Source organism: Bufo gargarizans, chromosome 9 (assembly GCF_014858855.1).
Source record: "Bufo gargarizans isolate SCDJY-AF-19 chromosome 9, ASM1485885v1, whole genome shotgun sequence".
Lineage (NCBI taxonomy): Eukaryota > Metazoa > Chordata > Amphibia > Anura > Bufonidae > Bufo > Bufo gargarizans.
This window is the reverse complement of record NC_058088.1, coordinates 128668378-128694664: the sequence shown is the minus strand read 5'-3', so window position 1 is coordinate 128694664 and position 26287 is coordinate 128668378. Positions and strand designations below refer to the sequence as shown.

At 41.3% G+C, this 26287-nt stretch overlaps 1 protein-coding gene across 1 annotated transcript in view; it reads right to left on the bottom strand.

The window, feature by feature from the left end:
- Nucleotides 1–26287, bottom strand: part of LOC122919808 (relaxin receptor 2-like) — a 403299-nt gene that overhangs the window by 310799 nt on the left and 66213 nt on the right. The window contains exons 6-9 of the mRNA XM_044268998.1: nt 23016–23087; nt 19942–20013; nt 4820–4891; nt 4430–4504 (exon numbers count right to left, since the gene is read on the bottom strand). Of these exons, the coding sequence (XP_044124933.1) occupies nt 4430–4504; nt 4820–4891; nt 19942–20013; nt 23016–23087 (291 nt within the window). The remainder of the gene's footprint in view (nt 1–4429; nt 4505–4819; nt 4892–19941; nt 20014–23015; nt 23088–26287) is intronic.

Below are 26287 nucleotides of genomic sequence, written 5' to 3'. Positions count from 1 at the left end.
TCAAGAAGTATGTTCCACCTCTAGAACCATCACCGCTGCGACCTCCTCCTGTTATTGTGGAAGGTATTCTGGAGTTTCAAATATCCAAAATTGTTGATTCTCGTCTGGTCCGCTGCTCTCTTCAGTATCTGGTGCATTGGAGGGGTTACGGTCCCGAGGAAAGAATGTGGGTTCCAGTGTCAGAGGTAAACGCCAGAGGAGACCTGGTCCTGAGTGTCCGGAGGCCCCTCGTGAAAGGGGGCGTACTGTCACGAGGGTGTCAAGAGCCACGTCTGACTCCGTTATACCTGGGGTCAGGAAGTTGTTTCTTAATGATAGTTTTCTGTGTTTGCCTTGCAATCCTTTTTGTCTCAATCAGGGATCCGTAGATTCTCCTCCTCAGCTGTTTCTTGTCTGTCACTCCCAACCTCCTTATATTCTCCTTTCACACTTCTCTAGTTGCCAGATATAGAGCTTCCTGCCTGGACTTCTATACTGACCCACTGGAGCTGTGAATCCTGGTTGTTGTTCCAGAGTGTTATCCTCCGGATCCCTGTTGGGCTTTTTGTTGTCTTCTGTTGTCGCCCACCTGGGATTATATGTTTAGTCTGTATTGTCTGTCCTCCCCTTGGTGTTTTCCTTTAAAGCTAGTGGTGCGGACTAGTGTTCCCACCGCCCTATTCACTATCTAGGGCTCATCTCAGGGAAAGCCAGGGTTTAGGCACATGATCGGCGTACGGGTGAGGAACCCGTCTAGGGACGTCAGGGCAGTCAGGTGCCAGCCTCAAGGTGAGATAGGGGTCACCACCTTTCCCTCTCCCTTGGACAGGGCCTTCCTCTTTCCCTCCCTCTGTGTCACGTATGTGATAGGCACACCGGTCGTGATATCCAGGGGCTGCTCTACCAAGAGACCCATCCGCATCGCCACACGCTTCTGTAGCCGCTGCTCATAACTGGGTAGGCTCTCACCTCGCCGCCGCTGGGCATTTTCCAGGGCATCATACCAGATTTCATTTCTGTCTGCATCCCTGTAGTCCGCGACTGCCTCCTCCTCCTCGTCATAGAACGCTGTTCAAAGACTAGTTGATTCCATCCTGCTGTATTCAGTGCTGTACGGATACTAGCGTTGCCCTCAATTCTGCAAATCCACGAACGGTTTCTCCGAGCTGCTTCTCCTCTTACTAGGATGCCATCTTACCGCTGGCACCAATGTAACAGATCTCCTAGCACCCTGACCGGGTACCTCCGTTGATGAATGCTCCCAGTGCTTCCCGAGGACTCCAAGCACTCTGCTCTACACCAAAACCACCACAGGAGCCAGGAACAGCTCTTACAAGAGCTAGTAGTCATAGCTAGAGGAGTATAGCAAATCTTCAGCGTATAGCAATCCCCACACACATGAGACGAGGCTCTATGTTGAATGTAAAACAGGAACGCTTTAATGGGTTATTTTTCAGCCTTTTATGCAGGTCTCCTAGCAAGGGACACTCCCCCCTGGGGGCCCTTGTAGAAGACTGTGACAGTTTATATTTTAGCCAATCACATGCATTTTCAGTATTGAAACCTTCCCAGCAATTGAACACAAAACCGCCTTCCCTCTGTCTGTAATGCAACACAAAGGCTACAACCCACATAGAATCCTCCCCTCTGCCTCTGATATAATCATGGTACACCATGGTTAACATAATCATCACAGGCAGGGGAATACACAATGTCCTTTGTCCTGGAGACAACCGAGTTGTAATTCAATTACCTCTCAGGACAGAGGGCAATCGCCAATACACACAGAGAGACAATGGAACAGACCTCACTACTCAACGTATACAATGTCCCACCCTTTACAATACACATAGACATTTAACATCCCAATATAGCACAAATTAGTTGTAAACGTCTCTTGGGCCTGGCTGTACTCATGGCTTTTCTGTCCTAAACAGTTCCACAGATTCAATCTGTGCGGCCAGTCTGTCTTCTCCTTCAAAGTTAGTATGGGCCATAATCCTGGAAACCATAAGGCTGGCAACCAGGCCCCTCCAAAACCCAGTGGCGAGGTTGGTTTTGCAACAACATCAATTCACCATGTTCTGCCCATCTGGTTTTAACCCTAATAGATTTTTATAGTTCGGACCATAAAAGATTGCAATAACGATACAGACAAATTATTTTGCTAAAAGAACAATGAATTTGGTTTGAGTTGGTAGAACGATTTGTCTTGTTCATTCTGAAAACCGACGAGACTCCTCCGTACTAAGCAGTTATTTGACCCCAGGTGGTCAAATAACCAGCCACAGCCCCTGTTTGTTCATCATCATATATGGAAGCTAGTTTTCAGTGTCCTGTCCCTTATGGCAATAATTCAACAGCATGTTTGATCCACCATTTTGGAATCAGAATACCATTAGGTTCTTAGCATGGAGGGATCCTGGACCTTATGGAGGGATTCACATGTGTTAAAATTTTGTTGCACTGCACAGTGATGTAGAATTTGTTTCAAATTTGTTGTGGCTGTCAGAGCGACACAGAACAAAATTTTTGCCAACGGAACGTTTTAGCCAGGAATTATGAATTTGGGTCCAGTTGGTGGATCGATTTGTCTGGTAATAAAGTCATAATTCTGACCATAAACAATTGAAAAAGAACTTATAGCTACAATGATTTTGGGTCGAGTTGGTAGAGTGATCTGTGTGGCCCTTTCTGATAACTGATGAGACGCCACCGTGCAAAGTAGTTATTTGACCCCAGGCAATCAAATAACCAGCAACAGCCCATGTTTGCTCTTCATTTTATATGGCAGCTAGTTTTCAGATGGTCCCTGTCCAACATCTTTGAAGGACAGCTGAAGTTCAGCAATAACAGGATTGTGATGCCCTTTGATGTCTGTGACTGCATGCATGCTACACTGACGGGATTGCTGTGTGTCTACCTGTCTCTGACAGGTGCAGATAACCCCCTCAACACTATTCGTCATAGGGATTGCAATAATTTCTTTGCTAAACAATTGTATTAGCAATGATTAATTTGGTTACACTGCACAGTTGAGCAGGGTAAAATATGACACCGTCCTGTAATATGAACACAGTGTAACTGTTTCACTAACATAATAGATTAACTCTGAATGTGGGTGCTGTAGAATGTGCTGCACATGGCGATGCACTCAACCTGCAGTCTCCCAACTGTCTTTCTACAGTCTTAAAACAGTCTCCTTGCACTGTCTATGCACTTGCCCTCTCCAATATTCTTTTTTAAACAAATTTTCACTTTTCAACACTGTCCCTAGCACATGAGCACTCATCATATCTCTCATTATGCTCAGCTCACAGTGAAATGGCGGAGTCAGGCGGGATGAGGCTTTTATAGGGATGTTTCCACCCTGTGATTACAGTCAACCTGCACTATCCTTACAGTCTCCCTATGCTCTCCCTACAGTGTCTAAAAACTCTCCCTGAAATCTCCCTACACTGTCTCTGCACTTTTCCTGCACTCTCTCTATCCAATATTCTACAATTAAAAACTTTCTGCTATACTGTCCCTAGATTATAAGCGCTTGTCACGTTTCTCCTTATACTCAGCTCACACTAAAATAGCGAAGTCTGCGTGGAATGAGGCTTATTATAGGGCTGTGACATCATGGGGATGGCTATCGGCTGATTGGATAGCTGCACGGCATTATAGGTCATATCGCGTTCCAGCGTTGCAGTTGATTTTTGTTTAACTTTTTCTATTCTTTGACTTGCAGAGCTTATATGTAGTACAATACAATTCAAACTGCTCAATCCTGTTCTATGCTAAATCTGTCACATGAGCTTACTGCATTCCCTCTCTCGCCTGACCTAAAACTAATCCGAGTTCACATCTTTAACTTCAAATAAAATAGCCAAAGAGGGAATGCAAAAACAACATTTAAAGAGCTCATCAGAGGGTTTTAGGACAGAACGGGTTTGCGCAGTCTTCATTTAAAGCTCTACAAGCCAAAGCATTGCAAATGGTTAATAAAAACAAACCATCAAGTATTTTTTATTTGTAAAAATACAAGCAATGCAATAATAAAAATGTGTTCAAAGGTGTCCATAATTTTCCAGCCACATTGTTATTATAAAACATTATCTTCTTTACAGTCCTAGACAACTGTCCCCACTATAGGTATTTGAGTCACATGAGTATTCTTTACTGTCTGAAATCAAAGTTGGAGAACTATTTTAAACAAAATTAAAATCTATGATTGATTACCTGCCTTAATGCAGAGGGGACAGCGCTAGGCATCTGAAACTATGAGAGTGGATCTGTTCATGTAGCTGGAGAAAACCTAAACTGCTGTATGTGGATTCCTAGCCACTTTGTAGCCACACTAAACACAAACAATTTAAACAATATAAAATACATGCAATAATTGATTAAGGATTGTTATCCCCCCAAAAATCATTGAATACTGATTATCACAATTGTTACTTACAACCAGTTAAGACGAGGCATTTCTAAGCATAAGGAACTATTTGGAATTTCAGTAATGGAATTGTTAAGCATGTACCTGAAGGAGAACAAAAATAAATATTATCTCATTGCATTAAAAGAGTTTATAAATTGATTGTGCAGCCCTGTGAAAAATACATGAATCCTAATGACAGCTCTGATGAATGGGAAGGAATAAATAGCCTACTGAATATTTCTTAAAGTTAAAAACATATGTCATAATTTCTTTCAGCTGCTAATGAATTAATGAAATCAACGTGCAGAATTCTCTCTATCAACTGTCAAAACTTTAATAGGTAATAATACCTATACCTTATGCAGAATGAATTGGTCTAACCTTCAGTAATAATTATGTATATGTAAAAAGACTTACAAGAAATACAGAGAATTCAGACCCGTAAATGCTCCAGGGAAGATCTGAGAAACTCTGTTATTATCTAATATCCTGAAAAAATTGAGAAAATGTTTTTAGAAAATTGTCATAAAATATTGAAAGCATAAAAATATTGGAAAACATTTTTGGAGAAAAAAAAACTGCTGAAAATCTACTGCAGAGTATGTAGTGGTAAATGCATAGGACAATGGAAAGGGAGTAATTATTTGATGCTTCCCACTGTATGCAACATAATTAATATTACAATAAAACTGATTATATTTCAGTTATTAAAATTTGCAGAACTTCATTCAGAGTAATAATATATGCTAAAATAAATATGTAGAAACAGACAAAAAAAACAACAATAGTGAAAGGAACAATGCAGTCCATATTGGATAAACCAGGATAAATTCACCTTCTATAGTATGATAGAAGTGTGAGTTATTAATTTGGATTGAGTATGGAGGGGGAAACTAATTGTGGCTGAAGAGGGTGTAACTGGGTCTAAGGTGTAGTGGGCCTATGGGACTGCTTTAGAAAGAAGATGCCCCAAGCTCCTGTATAAGTCCCACATGGTTTAATATGTCTGTCACCTCCCAGACAACATTTTTTCAAGGGCTCATAGGATCTTAGTTACAGTATACCACTGCAAGAAAACTTCTGTTCATACATGGCTGCCTGCATTGGCTGTTTGGTGTATAATTCAGGCAGATGACTATTCAGCCAGCCCTTTAAATTTCTGGACCTAAATTTGCAGTTTTGCTAATATAAAATAGAATATCTGTGAATTAATTTCTTCTACTTAATTTAGTTTGAAACCACCTATGTTTGTTCTGTAGGTAGTACAAGACTATGTAGTCTAAACCAATACACATCAAGTCTGCAGGGACCATTTAATTAGGGTTGCCATCAAAACAAAAAGACAGACAATGGCCCTTCGGATATTGAATGAAACTAGCGAGTAGTTTTATTTGTAATCCACAAATGGCAGCAAAGTAGCTTTCACATATCACTGACACTGACCTTGGTCAGAAACATCATGTTCAGTAATGAAAGACGGTTCCAGGGTAGGATACCTGGACCATAGGGTTGGTGCTTAGTGTTGTATAGCACTGGCAGTTGACTGTGATATTTATGACTAAGGTCTGGGTTTGACCAAAACACTTTATTTAGTCACCTGAAAGTTTACTAAATTTACTAGGATTAATATGTGAAAGCTAATGTGCTATCAGTTGTGGATTACAAATAAAACTACTTCTTAATTCCAACCAATATCCTGAATGCCATTTTTATTTTTATTTTTATATTGATGGACCCAGTGTTCTTCACTGAGCACTTTAACTTCTATAGAGTGTGATCCTTCGTAATCCAGTGGACTAGAAATGTGCTATGTTAATCTGAAGGTCATACCCTAAAAGTCTTTGCGCCTATTTAAATGGGCTGATCAGCCAATGGAATTTTTTTTAAAACAATCTCAGATCTTATTAAAAGAATAAAATAAGTAATATAAGCCTTACAAATATCCCACCAGTCCCACTTCAATATTTCTAAGTCTTTGTGGGAGCTTTCATCATGCAGGAAATTACTGCTCAAGCCACTGACTGAGACGGGTCAAGGCTGTGGCCAGTGATTGGTTGAAAGGTCTTTCCAGTGTATATATCGAGAGGGAGCAGAATGGAAGGGAGAATGGGAGTCTCATGGGATGTGCATTGGTAAAGTGACATCACTTTTTTCTTATTTTACACCAATCTGAGTCCATTTTAGAACTTCCTCTTTGTTTAGACTTTTAGCATGACAAACAGTTTTGCTTAACTTTTTCAGTCAGAGCATTCATCAAGTAGAGCATCACACATTGCAATAATCAATGTAATGTTCTTCTGTGGGAATCTTTATCTAGGCCTATCAAAATACAATAGAGCTGTCATGGTGTTATCCAAATTCTATGCCTACTATTATCATGTGGATTAAACATCACATATCATCGTCCCCTTACAGCAGCCATAAACTGGAAATGGATTGTCATATCTATATAGGAGCACACGCCAACAAGAAAGTTAGGGCATACTAATTTATTGGAGAAACTGGAGGAGATAACATGCTTATAACAACCCCACAAAAAATGTATGAAACAACCTCCATATGTATAATAAAAAAATTACATCTTTATTAATTATACAGCATAAAAGCAAATACATAAAATAGCAGCAGAGAAACTCCAAGTAAGATTAAGAGGGAAGCTGCATAGTCATACAGCCATCAAGGGTACAAGAAACCATAAATCAATGTAGCCCAAAGAGAAAAATACAAATATCTAAAGGCAAAAAATTGCCAATTAAAAAATCACCGGAAGAAGCCTGTGTGGAGAAATGGCGTTGGGTGAGGGAGGCTGCAGAGTCAGTGTGCGATCATCCCTATGGTAAATTTTTTATTTTGTCCCCATTGTTCCTTTTTGGTTATTATTTTTTAAATGGCAATTTTTTTGCCTTTAGCTATTTTGATTTTTCTCTTTGGGCTACATTGATTTATGGGTTCTTATACCCTTGATGGCTGTATGACTCTGCAGATTCCCTCTTAATCTCACTTCGAGTTTCTCTGCTGCTATTTTATGTATTTGCTTTTATGCTGTATAACTAATAAAGATGTAATTTTTTTTATTATACATATGGAGATTGTTTCATAAATTGTTGGTGGGGTATCTATATAGGAAGAGTTATCCTATGTGCTGTCTGTTACAGAAGGACAATATCTTGTATTTAGTTTTCAATGGTATAGAACTGCTGAAAAAAAAACCTTTCTAACTGGGTGTTCCTATAAAACATTTTCATCAGTGCGACAAACATTTTAATGCCAGCAATTGTGTCCAGAAAATACCAGCTATAGTAGAAATATAACGCCCCATAATATACTAATTAGAAAAAGAGACCAGAGATGGCCAAATGATGGGAGTGGAGACAATGTACACCCAACAGAACCAAAGGTCACTTATGCAAATAACTCGGTACCAGCTCCCGAGTGAAACAAGCAAATAAACAAAGAACAGAGCTCATAATACCGTATGTAAAAATATGATTTTTATTATAACATGATTCAAATATAATATATATATAATATGCCATTAAAAAGTGAAGGAGAGTGACAGAGAAAGCGCCATCCTGGAGCTGCACACATATCAAAAAGAGATATAATAAATAACAGACGTATCCAGATGTAATATAGGAAATAATCGAAGTCCCTATTAGGGACCCTCGGGATATACTTTATAATTTGGGTGCGGTCTCTAGGACCAAAAAATCCCTTTAGGGGTCCCTAACTAATAGTAAAATCTTATCTTTATTTAAATCGCTTAAAACAAAACAATCACAAGAAAACCTATTGTTAAAACTATCAGAGTGTCGGTGAGGTAAAAAATGGCTATACTATATTAATCCTGGTTGCTCAGGGCACTATTCCTATATGAATGCCTATAGGAGGCACTACTGTTGCCACTCTCCAGGGCCACCTTTGACAGTGGAGGCAGTTATCCTTCAGAGTTCTCACACTGAAATGTACCCGCTGTGTGTATCAGCCTATTTGAGCACAATTTGTATCAAGTTGTCTGGGAGGAGGTGCCAAGATTTAGCGACAATTCACTGCTCCACAGACTGTGCTACTACCCCATAGGCTGACACGCAAGACCGGATGTACGTCAATCACCACCTAGTAACTGCTGTTATTGCCAAAGCAGTCAGTTGGTAGATATAAAGTATGCTGGGCACTTTGTCCCTCACTACCTCCTGTCTATGGCTACCAATGCCGCTCGTACTACTCCTAATAAACCTCACTTGCTCTGTCTAAAAGGTTAACGCTACCCTAATACACCCCTCCCGACATGTTTCGCCACTTGCGTGGCTTTGTCAGGGGATGTGGGGTATAGGTACGAGCGCGCTCGTCATGACCTCTTTTTATACTCCGCAGGATATCCCGCCCTTCCATTCCCTCTACCCACTAGCTGTGCCGCTATTCCTAACTGGCACATTTCAGGGCCTATCAGTGGGGAGCGCTTCATTTTACGTGGATACCATGCGCTCCTCCCTCTGTCGCGTCATCGCGAATTCAATCAGGCCGGGGCACATCTTATGACCTGTGTATTGTGCGCTCCTTGTACCGAGGCTCCGTCGCAGGTAGATGTGGTATTGTGATTTCCTCCCCTTCTGAGTGACATGCCTCCTCTCCTCCAAAGCCATTAACCCATTCCTGTCGGGTGCTCGAGTATTCACAAGAGCCATTAACCCGTTCCTGTCGGGCGTTCTGATGTCCCTTCTATAGGCATTCATATAGGAATAGTGCCCTGAGCAACCAGGATTAATATAGTATAGCCATTTTTTACCTCACCGACACTCTGATAGTTTTAACAATAGGTTTTCTTGTGATTGTTTTGTTTTAAGCGATTTAAATAAAGATAAGATATTACTATTAGTTAGGGACTCCTAAAGGGATTTTTTGGTCCTACAGACCGCACCCAAATTATACAGATGTAATATAGTTACCAACTATTAGAAAATAGTACATATAAAGAAAATATGGAAAATATAAGGTGAGTCTCAATCAAAAAGGCTGCATCGCTAAAAGATAAGGGATTACATGCATGTGCTATAGTGTCCAAACTGGAGGCAATCCACAGTAATAACCAGGTGTCGGAAAAACACCTATATCCAATGCCAATAAAGCCAAGAGACGGGGACTCACCTGATAATGATAGTGTGCTGTACCAACCAAGATGGCGCTACCCCGATACCTACCATAATATACTAGTGTAGCATTTATTTTGATCATCAAATTTAGGGAAAGTGACACAAGAAGCCACCACTGTCTTATAAGATTGGAGGTGACTTTCTGTCATTAGAGGCTTCAATTATGCAGAGAAGAGCATGGTTCGTCTAAACACAGTCTTACTAGTTTTATTTTTGAAGCACACAATTATGTCATGTTTATTATAAGCAATATGGCAAGAACTTTAGTACTGGCTTTCCTCCAAATGTGGTTCATGTCATAGTTGAAATGGGAGAGAATATTCCAAAGTGATAAATTCTAATGACAGAAGATGGAGCAAATGTAAATGCCAATCTATATATCCTGATAGCAGTATTAAGAGCACCCTAAAGATGTGCCAAATGTATTAACACATGCACCTATTAATGCATTTGGGGCAATTTACCCCAGTGGACTGTGGTATATGAAATTCCACTTACAACAAACTCCTCTGTATGGCTATATTTCTGTGGGTAGAATATGTGCACACATGTTTTGTATGCTTTATAAATACTATTAGAGTGCATTGGTCCCAGTGTACAGTAAGTACAATATAAGATGTCATGGCACTGATATACAGTTAAATGGTCGATATTATATAAGAATATGTTATAATATTTACCATTGTCTAAACACTGTTATTGCAGGTACTATATTGTGAGTACTATAATGTACAAGTGCTATGTGTATATTGCACTCTCTCTCCTTGCTGTAGGAGATGGTCTCAATAGAAAGTCTTGAATCAGTTGGTTGCTATGTGAGTGTTTCTCTTTCCTCGTTCTAGAGATCGTGGGGGTCTCAGAACTCAGACCCCCCATGATCAAAACTTTTGCTAGGTCTTTAAGACATATCAAACATTTTTTTAAAACTCTGCAATCCTTTAAAGGGCTTCTGTCGCCCCACTAAACCTTTTTTTTTTTTTGCTTACTTATAATCCCTACACTGCGATTTATGCCTACATAATCTAATGAATCATTTTGGTCCAGTAGATTTTGTTTAAAACATGCTTTTAAAATATGCAAATTGCCTTGATACCAGCAAGTAGGGCGGCTACTTGCTGGTAGCAGCCGCATCCTCCGATCCTAAAGACGCCCCCCTCTGCATTGTGATTGACAGGGCCAGGGAACGGGATGGTCCTCTGCTGGCCCTGTCTGTTTGCATTCAAAATCTGGTGCCTGCGCCGCGGCCGTACCTGTCTTCAATCAGCCGCTCCATCCTCAATGCGCCTGTGCCGGGTGTAGATGTGACGTCATTGGCGCAGGCGCATTGAGGATGGAGCGGCCGAGCGAGCGGCCGCCTCTCAGTGCGCCTGCGCCGATTGAAGACAGGTACGGCCGTGGCGCAGTCGCCAGATTTTGAATGCAAACAGGCAGGGCCAGCAGAGGACCCAAAGAGAAAAATACAAATATCTAAAGGCAAAAAATTGCCAATTAAAAAATCACCGGAAGAAGCCTGTGTGGAGAAATGGCGTTGGGTGAGGGAGGCTGCAGAGTCAGTGTGCGATCATCCCTATGGTAAATTTTTTATTTTGTCCCCATTGTTCCTTTTTGGTTATTATTTTTTAAATGGCAATTTTTTTGCCTTTAGCTATTTTGATTTTTCTCTTTGGGCTACATTGATTTATGGGTTCTTATACCCTTGATGGCTGTATGACTCTGCAGATTCCCTCTTAATCTCACTTCGAGTTTCTCTGCTGCTATTTTATGTATTTGCTTTTATGCTGTATAACTAATAAAGATGTAATTTTTTTTATTATACATATGGAGATTGTTTCATAAATTGTTGGTGGGGTATCTATATAGGAAGAGTTATCCTATGTGCTGTCTGTTACAGAAGGACAATATCTTGTATTTAGTTTTCAATGGTATAGAACTGCTGAAAAAAAAACCTTTCTAACTGGGTGTTCCTATAAAACATTTTCATCAGTGCGACAAACATTTTAATGCCAGCAATTGTGTCCAGAAAATACCAGCTATAGTAGAAATATAACGCCCCATAATATACTAATTAGAAAAAGAGACCAGAGATGGCCAAATGATGGGAGTGGAGACAATGTACACCCAACAGAACCAAAGGTCACTTATGCAAATAACTCGGTACCAGCTCCCGAGTGAAACAAGCAAATAAACAAAGAACAGAGCTCATAATACCGTATGTAAAAATATGATTTTTATTATAACATGATTCAAATATAATATATATATAATATGCCATTAAAAAGTGAAGGAGAGTGACAGAGAAAGCGCCATCCTGGAGCTGCACACATATCAAAAAGAGATATAATAAATAACAGACGTATCCAGATGTAATATAGGAAATAATCGAAGTCCCTATTAGGGACCCTCGGGATATACTTTATAATTTGGGTGCGGTCTCTAGGACCAAAAAATCCCTTTAGGGGTCCCTAACTAATAGTAAAATCTTATCTTTATTTAAATCGCTTAAAACAAAACAATCACAAGAAAACCTATTGTTAAAACTATCAGAGTGTCGGTGAGGTAAAAAATGGCTATACTATATTAATCCTGGTTGCTCAGGGCACTATTCCTATATGAATGCCTATAGGAGGCACTACTGTTGCCACTCTCCAGGGCCACCTTTGACAGTGGAGGCAGTTATCCTTCAGAGTTCTCACACTGAAATGTACCCGCTGTGTGTATCAGCCTATTTGAGCACAATTTGTATCAAGTTGTCTGGGAGGAGGTGCCAAGATTTAGCGACAATTCACTGCTCCACAGACTGTGCTACTACCCCATAGGCTGACACGCAAGACCGGATGTACGTCAATCACCACCTAGTAACTGCTGTTATTGCCAAAGCAGTCAGTTGGTAGATATAAAGTATGCTGGGCACTTTGTCCCTCACTACCTCCTGTCTATGGCTACCAATGCCGCTCGTACTACTCCTAATAAACCTCACTTGCTCTGTCTAAAAGGTTAACGCTACCCTAATACACCCCTCCCGACATGTTTCGCCACTTGCGTGGCTTTGTCAGGGGATGTGGGGTATAGGTACGAGCGCGCTCGTCATGACCTCTTTTTATACTCCGCAGGATATCCCGCCCTTCCATTCCCTCTACCCACTAGCTGTGCCGCTATTCCTAACTGGCACATTTCAGGGCCTATCAGTGGGGAGCGCTTCATTTTACGTGGATACCATGCGCTCCTCCCTCTGTCGCGTCATCGCGAATTCAATCAGGCCGGGGCACATCTTATGACCTGTGTATTGTGCGCTCCTTGTACCGAGGCTCCGTCGCAGGTAGATGTGGTATTGTGATTTCCTCCCCTTCTGAGTGACATGCCTCCTCTCCTCCAAAGCCATTAACCCATTCCTGTCGGGTGCTCGAGTATTCACAAGAGCCATTAACCCGTTCCTGTCGGGCGTTCTGATGTCCCTTCTATAGGCATTCATATAGGAATAGTGCCCTGAGCAACCAGGATTAATATAGTATAGCCATTTTTTACCTCACCGACACTCTGATAGTTTTAACAATAGGTTTTCTTGTGATTGTTTTGTTTTAAGCGATTTAAATAAAGATAAGATATTACTATTAGTTAGGGACTCCTAAAGGGATTTTTTGGTCCTACAGACCGCACCCAAATTATACAGATGTAATATAGTTACCAACTATTAGAAAATAGTACATATAAAGAAAATATGGAAAATATAAGGTGAGTCTCAATCAAAAAGGCTGCATCGCTAAAAGATAAGGGATTACATGCATGTGCTATAGTGTCCAAACTGGAGGCAATCCACAGTAATAACCAGGTGTCGGAAAAACACCTATATCCAATGCCAATAAAGCCAAGAGACGGGGACTCACCTGATAATGATAGTGTGCTGTACCAACCAAGATGGCGCTACCCCGATACCTACCATAATATACTAGTGTAGCATTTATTTTGATCATCAAATTTAGGGAAAGTGACACAAGAAGCCACCACTGTCTTATAAGATTGGAGGTGACTTTCTGTCATTAGAGGCTTCAATTATGCAGAGAAGAGCATGGTTCGTCTAAACACAGTCTTACTAGTTTTATTTTTGAAGCACACAATTATGTCATGTTTATTATAAGCAATATGGCAAGAACTTTAGTACTGGCTTTCCTCCAAATGTGGTTCATGTCATAGTTGAAATGGGAGAGAATATTCCAAAGTGATAAATTCTAATGACAGAAGATGGAGCAAATGTAAATGCCAATCTATATATCCTGATAGCAGTATTAAGAGCACCCTAAAGATGTGCCAAATGTATTAACACATGCACCTATTAATGCATTTGGGGCAATTTACCCCAGTGGACTGTGGTATATGAAATTCCACTTACAACAAACTCCTCTGTATGGCTATATTTCTGTGGGTAGAATATGTGCACACATGTTTTGTATGCTTTATAAATACTATTAGAGTGCATTGGTCCCAGTGTACAGTAAGTACAATATAAGATGTCATGGCACTGATATACAGTTAAATGGTCGATATTATATAAGAATATGTTATAATATTTACCATTGTCTAAACACTGTTATTGCAGGTACTATATTGTGAGTACTATAATGTACAAGTGCTATGTGTATATTGCACTCTCTCTCCTTGCTGTAGGAGATGGTCTCAATAGAAAGTCTTGAATCAGTTGGTTGCTATGTGAGTGTTTCTCTTTCCTCGTTCTAGAGATCGTGGGGGTCTCAGAACTCAGACCCCCCATGATCAAAACTTTTGCTAGGTCTTTAAGACATATCAAACATTTTTTTAAAACTCTGCAATCCTTTAAAGGGCTTCTGTCGCCCCACTAAACCTTTTTTTTTTTTTGCTTACTTATAATCCCTACACTGCGATTTATGCCTACATAATCTAATGAATCATTTTGGTCCAGTAGATTTTGTTTAAAACATGCTTTTAAAATATGCAAATTGCCTTGATACCAGCAAGTAGGGCGGCTACTTGCTGGTAGCAGCCGCATCCTCCGATCCTAAAGACGCCCCCCTCTGCATTGTGATTGACAGGGCCAGGGAACGGGATGGTCCTCTGCTGGCCCTGTCTGTTTGCATTCAAAATCTGGTGCCTGCGCCGCGGCCGTACCTGTCTTCAATCAGCCGCTCCATCCTCAATGCGCCTGTGCCGGGTGTAGATGTGACGTCATTGGCGCAGGCGCATTGAGGATGGAGCGGCCGAGCGAGCGGCCGCCTCTCAGTGCGCCTGCGCCGATTGAAGACAGGTACGGCCGTGGCGCAGTCGCCAGATTTTGAATGCAAACAGGCAGGGCCAGCAGAGGACCCTACTTGCTGGTAGCAAGGTAATTTGCATATTTTAAAAGCATGTTTTAAACAAAATCTACTGGACCAAAATGATTAATTAGATTATGTAGGCATAAATCGCAGTGTAGAGATTATAAGTAAGCAAAAAAAAAAAAGTTTAGTGGGGTGACAGAAGCCCTTTAAATGTGTTCACTCTTAACCTACTATACACAGTCATTGTCAACTTTTGACAACAGAAGGAAAATCATTTTCATAGATCAGGCTTCACTAGAGTCAGATGTTTCATATACTTTACAAATCAGTTTACAAAACAAAGACTGGCAGAGCAGTCCAGAAAATACATAATGCACTGGCTAATCTGTAAGAGATATGCAAAGAGTTAATCTAAATTAGTGCTGCACCTAGAGATGAGGGAATCAATTTGTCATGGTTTAGGATTCATCAAATTTTGGCTTATTTTCTAGACACAAATGACTGTACAACCTCAGGCAGGAAATCTTTGATATGCAAAATTAGCTGCCAGTTATCCCAGTGATTATTGACATCGGAGTATACCAGCATTCCCCTACACAATGTTTACTTTGGTATGACATTTATTTGACTTTGGCCTCTTGCACACAAACTTTTTTTCCCGTTTCCATTCGGTTTTTTGCGTTTCGCATATGGACCATATACAGAACGATTAATTTCAATGGATCCGCAAAAAAAAAATGGAATGCACTCCGTATGCCTTCTGTTTTTTCATTCAGTTCAAAGATAGAACATGTCCTATTATTGTCCGCATAACAGACAAGGACAGTACTGTTCTATCAGAGGCCAGCTGTTCCATTGAGCCAAAAACAGAATGCACATGGACATCATCAGTATTTTTTGCGGATTAGTTTTTTGCGGACCGCAAAATAATGAAAAAGCCATACGATCGTGTGCAAGAGGCCTTTTAGTTGCTTAGCTGTTAATAGTAGCTGAGTAAATGATGAGGCAACATATTGAACTGATACATAAAATAAGTTTTAGTATCAGTACCAATATTCCCTTTTTTGCCATATGTTTAGGCTGTGTTCACATTTGAGTTGGACAATCTGTTAGGAGTCTTCATTGCAGATTCAGTAAAAAAAAAAAAAGGGCAGACAAATTAATGCAGCAAGTTGCACTACTTTTCTGGAAAAATGCCAGGTCTCATGACAGAAATCTGACTGAATTAACACAGCCTTGAACACGACCATGCTGTTTTTTTTGCTTTTTGCGGTCCGCAAATTATGGATCGCAAAAGACACAGGTGGTGCCCTTGTGCCTTCCGCAATTTGCAGAACAGAACAGGAGGCCTATTATAGAAATGCCTATTCTTGTCCGCAAAATGGACAAGAATAGGATAGGACTCATTTTTGCAGGGCCACAGAACGAGTCCCCTCGTGCCCACGTTTTGCGGCTGCTATGCAGCCAATAAGCGTGCGGGGAAATACTGCCCTCACTGTAATGCCAGTAGCCAAGTTGGCTACTGGCATTATAGTGATTGGCTGGCCGGAAACCGTCATCGGGTGCTATATAGCACCCGATGATGCATGTTCGGCTGATTTGTAGTCAGGGAGAGCTGCACTTAGGAAGGGACAGATAGTCTAGGGAGTGTAATCGCAATCTATTTAGTTGAAAAACATTTCAAAGACCAAAAAATCCTTTTAAGGACTATTGTGTGTGGTGGCTGCAATATAATATAGCCATCATCTTGTTTTCTCCATCATTTTCAATACTTTTTCTATAGAGGGTGTCTGCAATACCTTCTGTGTGTCAGGGCCAGAAATAGGAAAAATATAAGTGAAAACTAGTATATTTTTTCCATCATTTTCAATACTTTTTCTATAGAGGGTGTCTTCAGTGACTTGTGATATCTGTGCAATACCTTCTGTGTGTCTGGGCCAGAGATAGGAAAAATATAAGCGAAAATTAGTATATTTTTTCCATAATTTTCAATACTTTTTCTATAGAGGGTGTCTGCAGTGATTTGTGACATCTGTGCAATACCTTCTTTGTCAGGGCCAGAGATAGGTAAAATATAAGAAAAAAATAGCATATTTTTTCCATCATTTTCAATACTTTTTCTATAGAGGGTATCTGCAGTGACTTGTGACATCTGTGCAATACCTTCTGTGCAATACATTCTGTGCAACATGAGTTACTGGTTGTTCACCCTTCTCGACCCCCACTACAAAGAGAACTTCTCATCTCTCATTCATCAGGTGGAGATATCGAGCAAAACAGTGCAATACCAGAAGGTCCTTGTTGAAAAATTGCTCCAAAATTTCCATCTGACAATGCTGGCGGCAGAGTCCGAGGAGCGAAGACAAGGGGAACACACAGCAGTTTCAAAAGAGGCAGGGCAATACTCTCCAAAGCCTGGGACAGAGTTATGACACCCCGCCAGAACCCTCACCCTGATGCGCGGCCTAGTGTCACAAGGAGGGAAAAGTTTTGGAAGATGGTGAAGGAGTACGTAGCAGACCGTGTCAGCGTCCTCAGTGATACCTCAGTGCTTTACAACTACTGGGTGTCCAAGCTGGACACGTGGCATGAACTGGCGCTCTAGGCCATAGAGGTGCTGGCCTTCCCTGCCGCCAGCGTTTTGTCTTAGCGGGTATTTAGTGCTGCTGGTGGCATTATAACAGATAAGCGTATCCGCCTGTCAACTGAAAATGCTGACAGGTTGACTCTTATAAAAATGAACAAGGCCTGGATTGCCCCAGACTTCTTGACTCCACCAGAGGAAAGCGGATGAACAAAGGCACTTTAAATGTGTTGTTTAATGTACTGAATACACTGTATTCCCAAGCACCCCTTCCACCACAAAAAAGGGTATATGGTTAAATCTTCCTTTTATCATTCTCCTCTTCCTCTTCCATCATATCAACATGCTTATTCGTCGCATATAATGCCCTCGCATATAACGTTTTACAGGGTCAGCTCACCTGCAGGCTCTAGCATATAATGTTTTACAGGATCAGTTCAACTGCAAGCCCTCGCATATAATGTTTTACAGGGTTAGCTCAACTGCAGGCCCTCGCATGTAATGTTTTACAGGGTCAGCTCACCTGCAGGCCCTTGCATATAATGTTTTACAGGGGCAGCTCACCTGCAGGCCCTCATCTACAATCTCTTACAGGGTCAGCTCACCTTCTGATGATGACAGCAAAGTCTTGCCTGTTGGTACTCTGGCACTTATGGCTGACTTCATGTTAGGCCTTTCCCACGACCTGCGCGTTATATGCATTTTAGACAACACAGATTACTGATTGTTCACTCTTCTCAACCCCCGCTACAAAGAGAACTTCTCATCTTTACCTCCCCGAGTCAAGAGTGGGTAATTGCCGCGCACCTGCTGCTTTCCTTGGATGTTTGTGCTTTAATACCTTGTCCCACCCTCTCTGGGTGGTTTAAAATTTTGAAAAAAAAGGGGCAAGGCAACAACATCCAATCAGATTTCAGCCATTGATCTCCCTTGGATGTGGTAGCCATTTCTCAGGCTCCCTCTCCGGCATCGAACCCTGATTCCCCATTACCCGTGATCACCATGGTAGGCGCAGAAAAGAACATTGAACGTTGATAGGCAGACATCCGAATGGATCGTCGCCAGAGGTTATCTAGAGTCACCAATGCGGCAGCAGGCCCTCGCCCCTAATGTTTTGAGGATCACCAGCAGGCCATCAATCATAATTTTTCAAGGGTGTGTATGATGCCCTCCTTTATGTGTAACGAAGGGTGTATTGGAGTGCTGGTTCCTTGTAATTTTTTGCAGCCCTTTCACTTAGTGCATAGGCTTTATAAGTGTAGGAGTCCCACTACCTGAACTATTGTACCACAATGTGAACGAGGCCCTTTATTATGTGATATACAGGTTGTATCGGAGTGCCTCTATCTTGTAATTTTTTGCAGCACATGCACTTTAAATACAAGTAAATATACAGGAAAGAATGTTTATTAACAATTTTTCCTCTACAACTGATTTTTTTTTTTCAGTTTTGTGCGTATTATTGTCAGTCTATCAAAGTGGCATACTACTCGGACAACATGGGTCCCAGCAGCGACCTAGGAGTCCAAGATGCATCGAGACATCCTCCCCATGCTGTTCCTGAACCATTTCAGTGGTGTTTTCATCAATTTCTGACCTTTTCCTTTGAAGCAGGAACCCTCCCCTCTTCAGAGCAGGGGTGCCTGTTTTAATGCTCGGGTTCTCCCATTGACTTCCATTATACTTAGGTGCTCGGTAGAGCACCCGAGCATCCCGATGTGTTCGGCCAGAGCACCCGAGCGCTCGGGCAACACTAATCATGGGGAATATAAGCATTTACTAAAACAGACATGACAGCTTTAAATCTAAATATGCTATTATATAAGAAGCAAGGCTTAAAAACGTTAATAAAAGTTATAATGATGAATCCCGAATTTACCCTAAGGCTAAGGCTACATAACGACATGTGACACGCGACATTTTGTTGCACCAATGTCGCCAGACAATTTCTATAATGGTAGTCTATGGTGTCGCACTGCATCATACGATAAGATAAGATAAGATGCCTTTATTGTCACTGTACAATACAATGTAATACAATGTACAATACAATGAAATGTTGTTTGGCGCAATCCTAGATGCCATGGACAGGGGAACGATGGACAGGGGAACTGACATTTAAACTAAAGCATTACACTAGAGAAAAACGACATGCTGTGACTGCGACACGACAGGAGTAAAAAGTCGCTCCAAGATTTTTCTGCGACTGTCGCTTTACAGTCGCACATGTCACATGTTGCAGTGTGACACCATAGACTATTATTATAAAAATTGTCACGCGACATTGGTGCAACATCAATGTTGCGAGCCACATGTTGCAGTGTAGTTGTGCCCTATGTGTTGCGCAAATTATTCTCGCGCTACACATGTCGTCGTGTAGCCCTAGCCTAATATCTCTTGAAGTCTGGTGAAGTCAGACACTGAGGTCTTTAGCGGTAAGATTGAATTATAATGAAGTTACACACTTGGGTCTAGGACATTGTGAATGAGGTAATTATAAATACATTGTTAACAACTTACAGCCATTCCAATGAGTGAAGATCTTGGAACACATCAGCCTTCAGGACCTTGATCCGATTGTCACTGAGGAAGCTAATGCAAAAAGGCAGTTGTTAGTAAAACAATATACAAGTGTATACGTCTGGGACAAGTTCTCAAACAGGGTGTGCTCCTAACTTAACATATACTTAGCTACAACTGATCTATGTATACAGAAGCCTAGATCCAAGCCTGTGCCATCAGATCTAATAACAAGCTAGGGTTGTTTCGATACCAAAATTTGGATTCAGTTTCAATACCATAAAAAAGTATTGCGATACTCGATACCATTCAATACCATGTGAAAAAAATAAAATGCCAAAAAAAGCCACGTGCATTCCACATTTTATGGAATGTCTGGCCCATAATCGAACAGTCCTATCCTACTTTTTGGGGTGACAAGGTGACAAAACAAAAGGCCAATTGCGCAGTTTTTCTTTTCTTTTTTTCTTTTACGGCGTTCAACGCATGGAGATATATATGGCGATATGTAATATTTTATTTATTTATTGTTTATACATAATATATGTCAAATTGGGAAAGGGGCATTTATACTTAATATACTTAATATTTTGGTGTGTTTCTTTAATTTTATTTTTTTTATTTTAGATTTTATTTAACCCCTTAGTGACCAAGCCTGTTTGGGCCTTTATGACCAAGCGTTTTTCTTCCTTTTTTCATGGTCTCATTCCAAGAGCTATAACTTTTTTATTTTTCCATCTATATAGCTTTATGAGGGCTTGTTTTTCACAGGACAAGTTGTAGTTTTTAATGGCACCATTTTGGGGTACACGTAACTTTCTGATGAACTTTTATTAACTCTTTCTGGGAGGGAGATGGGGAAAAATAGCAATACTGCCACTGCGTTTTTACATTATAAATTTTTACGACGTTCATTTTTCGGCACAAATAACATAATATCTTTATTCTCTGGGTCAGTACGATTACAGTGATACTAAATACTTATAATCTTATTTAAGTTTTACAGCTTTTTTTCCAATAAAACCCCTTTTATTAACCAAAAAAATGATTTTGCATTGCCACTTCACAAGACCCATAACTTTTTATTTTTTTTTCTATGGAGTTGCGTGAGGGCTTTATTTTTGAGGGACAACTTGTATTTTTCATTGGTATCATTTTGGAGTAAATTCCGCTTTTTGATCGCTTGTTATTACGTATTTTTCGGTGGAAACTAAGAATAAATTAGAAAGTCTATTTTTTTTTTTTTCGGCGTTCACCATAGGGGATAATTTATGCAATATTTATGTAGTCCGGGTCGTTACAGACGCGGCAATACCAAACATATGGGGGATATTTTCTTTTTGCAATTTTTTCATTGGAAAGCGTATTTTCAATAGAAAATAAAGCATATTTTTTTATTTTATGGAATTTTTTTAATTTAATAAATGTGTATTATTTTTCTATTTTTTTTTTACTACTTAAAAGTCCAACAAGGGGACTATAATATACAGTATTTTGATTGCTTTTAAAATGTAATGCATTATCTCTATAATCCATTACATTTCAATAGCAATGCTATTCAAAGATTGACCAGCAGGCTGCGCCAGAGAGGCACAGCCTGCTGGAGAGAACTGCAGACAGGCTCGGGGCCCTGAACGGAAGCAAGGTAAGCTTCCCAACACATCAGCACCCCGCAATCTTATTTTCAGGGTGCTGATGGGAGACAGAGGGAGTCCGCTCCCTCTGTCACCACTTTACATGCAGTGGGCGCCATTGCGCCCGGCATGTAAAGGGTTAAACAGCTCGGATCGGCACTTCTGCCGGTCAGGGCTGTTAAAGCAGGGCCCCGGCTCCCATTAGTGAGCCGGGTCCGTGCTCCCCGCTGCACGGGGGAGCCGTGCAGCGCTTAGACTGGGCCGCCGTAAAAATGCGGCGGCCCAGCCTAAGGCCCCTTAGTGACCGCCGTAAAAAGGCATATGGGTGGTCACTAAGGGGTTAATAACTATTTCCCTCCTTGTCTATTCACCCTAATAGAGCTCTACACTCTCCCTGCTGCCCTGTGCATAGTACACACAGAAGCAGGGAGCTTACCATTGTAGCCAGGGCTGTGAGGATTAATGAGAGGAGGTAAGGGGACTCTGTGTTTTTCTGCCGCCACCTGCATTTGTAATGTATTAAACATTAGTTATCACTGGTGGTGCAGTGGCCACAGCCCCTCCCCTCCTCCGCCCCTCTGCGCTCTCATTGGAGGCAACGGCCGCACAGGGGGGAGGGGCTGCTTCCTTCTTCCCTGTGCTTCTGAGGGAACATGGCACATGCTGAGAGCAGCATGATCCATATTCTCTGATACTGGGCTGTTCAGTAGCACAGCCCAGTATCGATAAAAGAGAAATCCCGGTTTCGTATCGATACCGGGCTAAAAGTATCGATTGGGTATCAAAAGTTTGATACCCGAAACAACCCTATAACAAGCCTGCTAAAGGTGTGTTCCCACTGCACATACATTGCAGTGGAAACATCACATCTGCAGTCAATTCTGCATTAGTTCATGCCAGCTTGTGGATTGTGCTGAGGATTCGCTCTGGATTTCATCATATGCATGGCAAAGGAGGAAATCTGCAGTGCCCAACAAAAGTAACAAATATGATAAAACGATAAGAGGATGTACAGAGGTTCTGTGTGGGTGAAGGGTGGGCTCTTGGGGCCATTTCTCTACATAAACCTCTGTTATTTTCTTCTACAAGTGATATACACTGACTTTAAATAATGTTACCTCATTTCTCCTTACTAAAGATAATTGTGATTCATGTATGATTTTGTAGCTGCACAGTTACTGCTATGATTGACGGGATGATTACTTGTCTTTAGATGGGATGATTACTTGTCCCTTTGTACAATCTTATAATTAAATGTCGCTAATTAACATAGATATGTTGCCGCTGTTTTTTTGTCTGTCTATAGATAGCCATTTAACTGTTACATTTTCTGAGACATTTCTAACGACACCATACATCATCTAAATGTCACTTAATGTCATTACACAAGTATGCAGTTAAAAAATGTAACGCCAAGCCACTGGTAAACTTGTCACTTACAGCATCTTTAGGTTGAAAAGTCCTGAGAATGTCAGACGTGAGATAGCTTGCAGTCTGTTGTTTTGGAGGAGGCTGGTACAAGGTCAGAGAAATGGAGAAACAGCTATTTTGTTAGAAATACAATTGAAATAAAATTATAGAACTGCTTTCTGCAGAATAACACAAGATTCTTAAGTGTAGACTGAGTTAATGAGAATAAGAACATTGCCATACCGAGTCACCTCATTCAGGTCAGCTCATCTACAGAGCTGTATCTGCATATTCCTGCAGAGCTACATTGCAGGCTTTTTCACGCATTTCCTCAGACTGGTATAAAAAGGTAAAGAGGGGGAGATCAGCTGCTACTGTAAAACAATGTTTTCTTTTAGGGTACAATAATGAAGAAAGAGCTGCAGCACTCTTCCAAATCTTGTAGTTTATTCAATAGTGTGCATCAAACATGGCAATGTTTCAACTACATACTAGTCTTTATCAAGCCACTGGCAACCCTTGCCATGTTTGATGTACATTATTAAATAAACTACAAGATTTGGAAGAGTGCTGCAGTTCTTTCTTCATTATAACATTTGTGGTCCCAAGCCAGGATCCTATACTGCGTGTACCACCACCTTTATTGACCTCTACTGGTTTTGGTAAGACGTTGTGCTACTGTTTCGTTGGTACTTCTTCTGGTAGCTACAGCACATAAATCTGGTAAATCTGGGTGTGTTTAGTGTCCGAGGACACAAATAATGAGGCAAATATAAGTCATAATATAAATTTCTGTAAGAAGACAAAGGTATATGCAAAAAATCTGAATGGTTTATTATTTTGAAATTGTACTTATTAAATATATAGGAAGGAATGGGAGAGGCTTCAGAGGAGACTGATGTGGTAATTAAAGTTGTATTTTGTATTTTTCTTCTCCTTTTTTAAAAGGTTTTGGTATCTACACAATGGCAAGCAAATAACCAGAATATGGTAGACATAATATATAAGGTGAGAACCCGGTGGGGGTGTAGTAATTTCAATTATTTAACCATTAGGATACCAGAGGTGTTTTCGTTTTTGAGTTTTTATTTTTCTTTCCCATTTTTCTTGAGTCATAACTTTTTTAAATTTCCGTTCACATAGCTGTATGAGGGGTTATTTTTTGTGGGACAAGTTGTACTTTTTAATACCACCATTAATTATGGAATATAATGTAGTGGGAAGCGGTCAGAAAATTCTAAATGGGGAATAATTGGAAAATAAATGCAATTCCTCCATTGTTTTACGAGTTTTGTTCGCACGGTGTTCCATTTGTGGCTAAACTGACCCATGCCCTTCATTCTCTGGGTCAGTACAATTACAACGATGCCCCATATGTATAGGTTTTTAATTTCTAAATAGTGTAAAAATAATTTTAAACTTAAAAATATATTTTTTACATCACCATATTCTGACCCCCTATAACATTTTTTCTAGTTATATCTACTGAGCTGTGTCTGAGCTCATTTCTTTGCGGGAAAATCTGTAGTTTTAATTGATACCATTTTGGATTGTGTTTAACTTTTTGATCATATTTAACCTCTTCCAGACATAGGGCGTACAGGTACGCCCTTATGTCCTGGTACTTAAGGTACGCCCTGTGCATTTTCGATCACATCACCTCTCAGAATCTGATTGGTTGGTGGGCGGGACGGCGCGAAATTCAAATGATGCAGGCGCTCCTCTCCTCCTCCTTTTGTGTTCCGGAGCTGGAGGAGAGAGGAGCTGCCTGCACCCGTTTCGTGGATCGCTGCCAGCATCATCTGTGCCCCCAGGACCCAATCTGTTCCCCAGCACCCCCCATCAGGTACATAGGGAAAGCATAGGGAAAGTTTGGGTTAGGCAGGGAAACTAAAGGGAAAGTTAGTTTTGTTAACTTTTATTGCATCACCCTAAGTTAGGGTGTCTGGGGTCCATAGCACAGTTGTGTGACCCTAGACCCCCCAGGGGTGCTGCCGCTTGGCCCCTCTGCCCCCCCCCCCCAACTTTTTTGGCGTGCAGGATTTTTTTTTTTTCGTGTACACTGACTGTGGCCGGCACTTTTAGTGTCCGGCCACTGTTAGCGCATGGCACACCCCACTGCTGATCAACTTCGGACGGTTGATCAGCAGTTTTGATTTTTTTTTTTTTAATTTTTTGCCCATTTTTTAGTTAGTATATTTTTTTTCTGTTAGTTTTAGGGTGAGTTCGTGAATACCCGTGCCCCCACACACACGCACACCAGTGAGGACGAGGATGACCCCACATTCCTGTTGTCATCCGCGTCCTCCTCATCATCTAGCGATGATGATGAGCCCCCAAGGCGGCGGAGACGCCGGCAGGCGGAGCAAGGGGACCGCCATGTTAGGGATCCTGTGGCCCAGCCTAGTACGAGCAGCTCTGGGGCTCGTACTGGTTTCCCGGCCCACTAGTTAAATTCACCGGAGCACCCTGCCGGTGAACTAGTCTGGTGTAGCCCAGAGCGATACGAGCCTGTGATTCCTGATTTTGTAGGCCAATCAGGAATCCAGATTTCCACAGTGGGCTACACTGAATATGACTTTTTTTGTCATTTCCTCAGTGACCCACTGGTAAATCTGATGGTGGAGCAGACGAACTTGTACGCCCAATAGTTCGTCGCTCAAAACCTGGGCTCCTTTTTGGCCAGGCCTGGTGGCTGGACGCCGGTCAGTGCAGCCGAAATGAGGACATTTTGGGGCCTTGTGCTACATATGGGCCTGGTCAAGAAACCCAGTGTCAGGCTGTACTGGAGCCGGGACATCCTATACCAGACCCCACTTTACAGTACGGCCATGACACGCTCCCGGTTTGAGGCCATCCAGAAATGTCTGCATTATTCCGATAATGCAGCATGTTTCCCCCGAGGTGATCCTGCCCATGACCGTCTGTACAAGATACGGCCGGTCATCGATCACTTTCGGGCCAAATTCATGAAGGCCTATTTACCTGGAAGGGAGGTCGCGGTTGATGAGTCTCTCATTGTGTTCAAGGGGAGACTCACTTTCCGCCAGTATGTGCCCTCCAAGCGGGCGAGGTATGGCGTGAAGCTATACAAAATTTGTGAGAGTACCTCAGGGTACACTTGCAAATTTCGTGTATACGAGGGGCGAGATTCCCGGATTCAACCCCCAGAATGTCACCCCACTCTGGGTGTTACCGGGAAACTTGTGTGGGACCTTATGTACCCACTGCTGGATAAGGGTCACCACCTGTACGTGAATAACTTTTATACCAGTATCCCCTTGTTCCAGTCCCTTGCCACC